This window comes from Bidens hawaiensis, unplaced genomic scaffold, assembly GCF_021521415.1.
Source record: "Bidens hawaiensis isolate Kalapana, Puna unplaced genomic scaffold, B.hawaiensis_p1.1 tig00022579_1, whole genome shotgun sequence".
In the NCBI taxonomy this organism is placed as follows: domain Eukaryota; kingdom Viridiplantae; phylum Streptophyta; class Magnoliopsida; order Asterales; family Asteraceae; genus Bidens; species Bidens hawaiensis.
Window position 1 is genome coordinate 303701 of NW_027493524.1, and position 8871 is coordinate 312571.

General features: G+C 30.4%; 1 protein-coding gene across 1 annotated transcript; it reads right to left on the reverse strand.

The window, feature by feature from the left end:
• Window positions 1-1245: 1245 nt before the first annotated feature.
• On the reverse strand, window positions 1246-5658 carry LOC143565896 (MLO-like protein 2). The gene is made up of 15 exons (XM_077052732.1): window positions 5236-5658; window positions 5091-5148; window positions 4732-4970; window positions 4386-4502; window positions 4215-4275; window positions 3987-4075; window positions 3362-3436; window positions 3171-3265; window positions 3030-3079; window positions 2718-2758; window positions 2447-2620; window positions 2316-2351; window positions 2049-2116; window positions 1894-1954; window positions 1246-1775 (listed from the first exon to the last, which is right to left on the reverse strand). Exons 1-15 carry the CDS (start codon window positions 5350-5352, stop codon window positions 1317-1319), a joined length of 1740 nt encoding a protein of 579 aa, XP_076908847.1. The 5' UTR covers window positions 5353-5658; the 3' UTR covers window positions 1246-1316.
• Window positions 5659-8871: the final 3213 nt, after the last annotated feature.

Below are 8871 nucleotides of genomic sequence, written 5' to 3' on the forward strand. Positions count from 1 at the left end.
ATACGTACAATCTTTTTAGAACGAGAATACGTGTAACTTTTATATCAGGAATGTGTTTCCCGATACACAATAATATTCTTATAGAGTCAGGAAATATTTTATTCACATGTATGATAGTTCAAGACAACAACTTAGAATCATGAAGTACATATGTACTTGGATCCAATATACAATGCTAGCAGAAACCTAGAATCAGATATAGGAGCATGTACGAATTTATTTCAGATATAAGAAATCAAATTCCTAATTGAATTATTGGCAATGAGTATTTTGTCAATATGAAAACAATTATAGTGTCAAAACATTATTCACCAACTATTTGTTGACGTATTTTCAAAAACTGTTTAATAGGTGATCAGTAAGGCTATAGACTAGACAAGAAGAGGAATGTTCGAGAGTAGTCATTCGATGCTATCTGATGACTCGGATATTTGAAATTGTTATAAATGTAAATTATGTTTTCTTACATAAATGTTTTGTAATAAAATAAGGGTGTTTAATTCCCGATTTTTTATAAAGGAATATTTTAAAGGTTTCCGCTTAAACTACGATGTATTTAAAAAATAGCTATGGGTCACGTACATGGTTAGGCTTCTGAGGCCGGTGTGACATGTTAACCTATGAAGACTTGTCTCATTACATGTTCATGTGTGCCCTACCCTAAAACATGGGCATGTAACGTTTGTTGGATTTACACGTCACATACACAAATAGAAGATTTAAAACATTTAACATTTCATTCCATGTTTAAAACTTTACAAATGACTTTAGACTTTAACTAAATACTAACCTAGGATGTCTCACTGATCGACTTTGTCAAATGATAGATATGCCATCAATTAGTTTTTGTTTTGTGACTATTGTTCTTATTTTGTTCTTTTACATGAATGGAATTGTCCTAAAACATGCACTATAATATGTGCGTTTACGCAGGTGAGTCCACAATTATAAGCTTACAACTATTTCTTAAACAATTCAATAGAGATCTCACATATGCTTTAACAATTGGACTTGCTCTGGTAGCTGACGGGCATAGACTTGGACACTTGGTCCAGTAGATGATGGGTTTGGACTTTGGATAGCAGCTCATGGGCTTGGGACGTGGTCTAGGAGCTGGTTAAAGTTATGTTAATAATATCTTATAAGCAGTCACGTTACACGTAGAATATATGCCACTTACAATATGTTGATGAAGAAAATATAAAAAAAAATATAAATTAATAAAATTTAATACAACATTTTTCTCAAATTCCATAAAAGAAGAAATGAAACAAAATCAGTGGTAATTACATATTTTCCTATACTTACAAGACCTATCATATACTTGTAGTTCTTTTATCAAATGAAAACTCTTTAGGCAATTGTATCCTCACCTCATGTTGAGGAACTACCACCATTTGTAACGAACCATCATCGTTGGTCTCGTTATTCTGGTCCATTGATCCCAACTCTATTCGATGTTGATGGCTCGTGGACGATTCAGGGTCCTGGCCTTGGTGATAAGACGGAGAGGGTGTACCATCCGTGTCCCAATTATCAGTATCGAAGTTTGACATTCTAGGAGATGTTTGCAAACTATCATTGTCGGTTTTGTAGTTACGTAAAAGGTGCACTGGTGACATGCCATGGGACGGTGTCCCAGGCCTACTCGACATTGGGGTCACTTGACCCGATTTTTTGTTTCTTTTTATTTGTTTCCGGGCTGTATTGTGCCACGATCTTAAAGCCGTTGCAACTGTGTCGTTGAATACCGTGGGCTTCATAGTCGATCCCATCTATATTTTCATGAAAAAAAGTATAAACTTGTTAACAAATGCATGTAAAAATGTATTATTATGAGTTTAGAAATATAGTTTTGTAGCATGTAAAATTAGATTATTTATTATTTATTACCTGTGTGACGAGAGCATATAGAGGAAGAGTAACATAGCTGCATAGAATCTGAACTACCGCCCTAGCAAATGTAAAAAAATCAAAAATAAGTTTCTATTAATTATTACTATTCTATATAAAAATGTTCTTATTATATATAAAGTTTTATAACTTACCCAGTTGCGACGCTGATGACAACGTCTTCTGTGTGGTCATGAAAACAAGATTTCAACCCGAATTCGTACTGTGTCACATTAAAACATTACTTTAGACGCGTGAAATAACGTAGTATATTCTATACTCGTGAGTCTAATCAGTCTCAATTTGACAATGAGTATACTAGTTTTTAACGAGACGAGCCAGACCAACAAGTCTCACAACTTAGTATATATATATATATACTAGTTTTTAACAGTGTTATAATTAGAATATATAAATCTTACCCAAGTCCATGCAAAGAAAGCCACTTGATAAGCATTCTGTAACATTCACAAAATGGATCATATGTTAGTGCATATTTTATGAAGACAACAAAAGCATTATTAAAGACACAATATTCGCGATGTAAATTTACCGTAAAAAGTACAAAGTTGATGAGATAGAGGATGAGACGAGGGCGATTAAACCAGAAGAGATCGTCACCGGGTTGAACCACGGGTACACCTTGTACAACCTCTCCTCTTTCTTGAATACTTAATCCCATTTTTGTAATGATCACTTGTAACTTTGTCCCAATCAGTAAAACAATCTGCAAAAACATTATATTATAAAGTAAATAAATACACAAAATTCAATTAATTTAAGATGTATTGAGATTAATGTATGGAAAATGAGAGTATACTTACAACTAATGGTATGAATGGTAGCCAAAAATGAGAATACCACCCTGATCAGAGATAAAAAAAATAATAAGAATAAGTCACGGTTTGACAAAGTAAAATACTTTGTGAAATAGTTGATTTTATTCCAAAACATTTAAAAATGAAGATTGTAGAAATTAGTAGAAAGAAACGCCGTAAATGTTACACTTTTATTTTTAACATATTTCAATAGGTTTTTTAACCAGCTAAAATGATTATTTTGTGGTAAGCTAAGATACGATTGCTTGAAAATACAACATAAAAAATAAAACAAATAAACAGTTATAATTAACGTACCGTGGGTATTAAATAGGAGGAAGAGAACGGTGAATAACCAAATTGGTGGACTGTTACAAAAAAAATTATATAAATAAGTTCAATCTTTTAAAAGCTAAAACTTAAACTTTACATATTTCTAGAAGTAGACAAACATGTTACCTTATACCCACAACGGTCTTGAAATCTTCTTCGAGAGATCTCTTGATGTACTTTTGAAAGTCGAATCTTGACTGGTTTTGTGGGCCTAGATGTGCCTTGACTCGATAAAGAAACAAGTTAGTTCGGAAAAAATATAAAGATAAAGACAATTTTACAATAGTAACAATATAAATTTATATAAAAGAGTTTACCATTATAAATCCGTGTCTAAGAGTGAGATAATCAACTTTAGGGACGGATCGAACAAATTGTCTTAAGAAACAAACCTGAAATCGTAAGGAACAATTATTAGATATATAAGTACAAGATAATGTACAATATAATGTACGTGAACTTAACTATCATGTAAGTTGTCAATTGTCATGTAGATAGTATTTGAAGAAATAATAATTTAAAAAAAAACATTTTAATTAACTATATGTACAAATATTGATACTTTATAAAACAATATTTATAACGACAGGAATTTGACATTTTGTTGTTACGAAAGTCGTTTTGAGATAGAGGGTCGTGACCGAAGTTAGACTTTAGTTTCTTGTCCATTTCATGGCAATTATTATGATGATCCGTAACGACAATATTTCAATACATAATCAATTTATTATATAAGGAAATGTGTAAATATTTGTATTTGTTACTCTTACTGCAGTAATAAATAAAGATAATTCACTTTATTTTTATCTCTTATATCATATTTGACTAGCAATACATGTCTTATGAATTTTTACTTAAAACGAGTTATGTATCAAATATTCAAATGTGATCAAATTCAAATATAAGATAAACGAAAAAAAGTTGATTTTTGAAGAGACTTACAATCCATAGTAGAATGGGAGATTTGCTCCAAAAGTTCAAGTGTCTTCTTCCGAATGATGTGTCTCTTGCAAATTGGAACCTCTCAGGATCTATAATTATATTCATAGATGTATGTAAATCAGCATACATGTAATATGTACCAATATATGCATGTGTATAATAGTTACCAAACGAAAAATACGGTAAACATTTTTTACAAGAACACATAATAGTTTATTTCATGCTTACCGTGAGCGAATTGATACTCTACGGTCCTTGTCTCGTTCTCCCAATGCATCCATCTTCTCATCTACATATACGGTACAATTAAATATTTGTCTCTATTTATATTTTATTCGTTGCAAATAGTCATATCTCTGTTGTAGTGTGATAAAAGCATATAACAATAAAATAGTTTACCTTCGCTTGTCCTAAGAGCATAGTGATAACAGTATAAATAACATGAAAGAGCGCGAGAGCAAAGATGAATATATGAAGTTGATGAACCCCGTCATACGACATGAATGACACTTTTCCCTGTAAAATTAACATAAAAATAAATCTTTAAAACGTTGTTTTATTTATTATTATAAAAGCATATGAAAAACATGTATTTCATAGAAAATTTTTTATCACTTGATGAATACTAATTAAAGTTTCCCGACAATCTTGCATCACAAGGCACATGCAATGTCGAATATTTTTCAAAATAATAGAAAATTATTTTATGTTATATAGTTCAACTTAAGAAACTAAATCTACATACCTCTTGTGCACACTTTTCTTCACCACTACTTCCGGCCAAAATCCTCCTTGCACCTTCGGCCATTTCCGCAAAAGCGAGCAGCCTTCGGCGACTCTCTCCACCATCTTCCGACGCCGTTCCCTCTTCTTCCCGACTGCATGGGTGCCAAGTCGCGGCGGCACCCTTAGATATACAAATCTTTGTAATTGGTGTCGTCCCCGCGGTTAAAAGCAATGATATAAACCCCAATAACATAAGCTCTACAATATCATAAATAACCAAAAATTAATAATAACTCAAAATAATATTCATTAAACCATTAACATTTATTGCAATAATTGTTGCAATAATATTTTATTAAGTAATAGAAGAATATATACCTGCTTTGATCTTCTCCAAGGACTCAAATAGAGCTTTCTTTCGTTTATTCTTGAGCCACTATGTACATAATAATATTCAAAACAATTAAACCCTAAAATATATACTTTTTTAAATGTTAAAAGAGTGATCATCGTTTATACATACATGTCCGATCATATGAATGATGTGTTCGATAAAGAGGGAGATGACGATGAACACGAAAGCCACGGTGGCAACCGCCCACGTTGGCGTTTGCTCCAACGAGCCACTTCCTCCGGCCATAGATTATTTTGTTGTTTTGATCAACTTTGTGTTATCAAAGTATTGTAAAAAGCTAAAGTGAAGATGGGGATTAAAAATCTTTGTAATTCGAATATTTGTCATTTTTGAGGGTTTGGGATGGTTTATATATGAGTTAGGAAAATGTGAGGAAAGAGATAGTCAAAGGGTTGACTTTTCTAATAGACGCGTGCATGAAAGATTAAAGAAGGAATAAGCCTTTTTATGACTTGGCAATTTGGGTACTTTGTTTGACTAAACTTTCTAGGGGTGGTTTTTAGTCTACATTGTTGTCTAGCTTTCTTTTCATTTTTTTTAGATAGTTTACTTAAATTGAATTGGATAATCCCTAAATTAGTATTTATATTAATTTTTGAGTAACAATTTATACATTTAATATTAATGACATTCTTAACTTTTTATTTTGTTTTCAATAATAATTCCATTTTAACATAGAAGTAACTCGGACTTTGTTTGTCTATTGAGAAATTGATTGGTTTTTATCTCAATCGTATCCTTTTTTCTGTTAAGTGGAATTATATTTACACTAATAAAAGTAAAATAATTAAATCAATATTGGTATCGGAATTAAACAACTCAAAGCTCATATTTTACCAAGTCTAAGCTCTGCTTGACTCGTTAACTCGTTTACATCTCTATCTTTAACCCAAGCACTCTTTGTTGTCACATGATCACATCCTCAACCATTTTCAATTTACTCTTAGAAAAGTTAAAATTAATAAGTAGATATATACTTTTTCGAACATAAATATTCATCCTTCTTGTTTTGTATCAGTAAACAGATTTTATACTAAATTTTGTATAATGAAATATACACAATTCTGTTTTCAAAAAAAAAAAATTTTTATTATGTATATATGCATAGATATAATATAATAAAATTAAAATGACTGACAATATTGATGTTATATATATGAAATTAATCCTATAAATAAAATAGCTAGACTATAAGTTTTTACGCAATTAAACTATTATAATAACATAAATATTATTCAAATTTAAATTGTTACTAACAGTACTTGACAATAACAATCTACCTGCTAAATTCCATAGTAATAAATCTGTTCAATGACTTCACCTCAATCAAAATCAGTGTGGTATATTTTAAGAAGTTATTGGCAGTTTAATGGAAGGCTGAAAGAGAAAAAACTGTTAATTTTTCAACACGGAAAACTATTAATATTTTGTTTTTTTATCTTTTACAATGGGTTTGTGACGGGATATAAATGGTCGAAAGTTTAGTGACTGGATTTATTGTGGTCGCTATTTCTGGAACCAATGTGATTTTGTTTGAAAGTCGATCGTAAAATTTGTGATATCTTTTTTCGAACTCAATACTTAGCTTTCTAGTAGTGTGTTTTTCATCATACAATTTTTTTTAACATGTGAAAAATTGGATACCAAAATAAAAAGAATAAAAATTACAATTACAAGGATATGTACAACAAGTTCGGATATATATAGTAACTAGTTTTTACCCCCCCCCCCTCTATTACGTGAGTTGTTTTATATTATTTGTTTCTAATATTTATTTATTTTTTTATTTTTATTTTTTATTGTATAAAAGTTATTAATATACTTATAGTTTGATGATAAATTTTCCACAAATTAATGACATGTCATAACCCGGTTTAAAAACTGTATGAGTTTGATGAGACCTAAGACCCGTTTAATATTTTTACCAATAAAATTGTTTTTAATTATAAATAATATATAACTTTTTTTAAATAAGTCATATATTAATTTTAGTATATTCCTACTTTATAGGATTTTTATATTGAATATTTGGTGAGATTAGTTTTTAATTTAATCAGATGTTATAACCCGTTTAAAAAAATATATGGGTTTGATAAAATTCATACTCATTAATTTGGGTCAAATGCACTAGAAGCCTCAATTTAAAAATCAAGCAAATCTAGTGACTCCAAAAAAAATGGGGAGCGACCACATTTGGACACTTAGAATTTTTTTGGTTTCGTTTATATATATTATAGATTTAAATTTGAAAATCTAGTTAGATTATAATACAAAAAAAAACCTCTCATATCTAATTTAATTTCTAATAATTAGTAAAAAACAAATCTAAAGACTTAATTTAATAAATAAATTCATTGTTGTGGTTCAAGTCATTAGCTCAACTTATTCACAAGTTATGGGTCAGCCGTTCTCTAATCTTGTTAATAAATAAATAGTAATTATGATGAGATTGGTTTTAACTAGTATGTATATATAGTCACATTTTCATTGGATCTTTTGACAAGGTTACAAACGTTTACCATGTTCATTGTATTTACTTCATGTCGGCCTTTTAGGGCTACTTGAAAGAATTTGTGTTTGTCATTATCATATTCTTCTACCCTAAATCATTATTAAGGATATGTTAGGTCTTTGTTTAATTTGAATATTTATGATCGCTAACATCATTACTTTAAGCTTCATAATAAAAACAAAATAATTTTCTTATGTTTACAACTAAATAGTTACCTACCGTTAACAAAGTACTTTTAATTTAACTGTAACAAATATTAAATTAGACTAATAATTTCTTTTGAAATTATGAGAGTTTAAATCTGGTATAATTTAGATGTCAATTTCACGTGAGTTGTTCTAAAAAGATTACTTGTTGGTTTTACATTACTTGTTTACTTACCATTTAAGGGAACAAAATATATATAGTGAATTGATGACCGTACACTAATTTCAAAGTTCGTATTTTGAAAAAAAAGTAACAATGATGTTAATTTGACTTAACTTTTGATTTTTTTAACGACCAGCAGATTCTTCTCATTAAAACATCAAACCGAATAGCATGATTCTAATCGGGCCCGCACGTACAAATATCAAGAGTAGTACAACAAAAACAACAAGAAGCAAAAATCCAATACAAGTACTAGCTACATATCGAACTTTCTCTACTTATCCCACGTTAGTATCACCGTATTCAACCAACTCCACACCACAAAAAGCCCAAAGCTTTGATCCCTTCCACCACGTTTCTAAGCTATATCGGTTTCCCATTAAAAATGACATTGTTTTTTGCTTTTCAAATGTTCCAAATTGTTGTTAGACAAATAGCGTGGAAATCTTTAGGTTTTCTCTTGGGAACCTCGAAAATTTATGCATTTCCAACAAATCACGAAAACTAAAAGCAAAAAAGGAAGGTACCTTACACCATTGACTAATCAGCTGCTACGTTTCTTGGGCGAAACTACATGGCACAAAAGTATGTTCTGCTAACTCTTCTACCTCTCTGCAAATCGGGCACATTACCGTCAGCACAACTACGTTTCTTTTAGCTAACGCGACAAGGGATGGCGTCATTTCCATTTCCATGCGTTATACCAAAATTCCAACTTAGATATGTACCCATTTATTCTACTCAAATTTATAATTCACCGCATGTCCAACTTACACGTACATGTTGTCAAATCAGCAAAAGTTCTCTAAATTGATCTATCTCCGCTTGTGACGAATGAGGTCTGATCTAGTTCCACATTCCAC

Bases quoted from the DNA above. Each gene is read 5' to 3' on its own strand.
- LOC143565896 (XM_077052732.1), bottom strand. From the start codon at position 5,352: ATGGCCGGAGGAAGTGGCTCGTTGGAGCAAACGCCAACGTGGGCGGTT. The intron at 4,971-5,090 runs GTATATATTCTT...ATGATATTGTAG, and splicing joins CTTGGAGAAGATCAAAGCAG to AGCTTATGTTATTGGGGTTT. The intron at 3,080-3,170 runs GTAACATGTTTG...TTTTTGTAACAG, and splicing joins AAGACCGTTGTGGGTATAAG to TCCACCAATTTGGTTATTCA.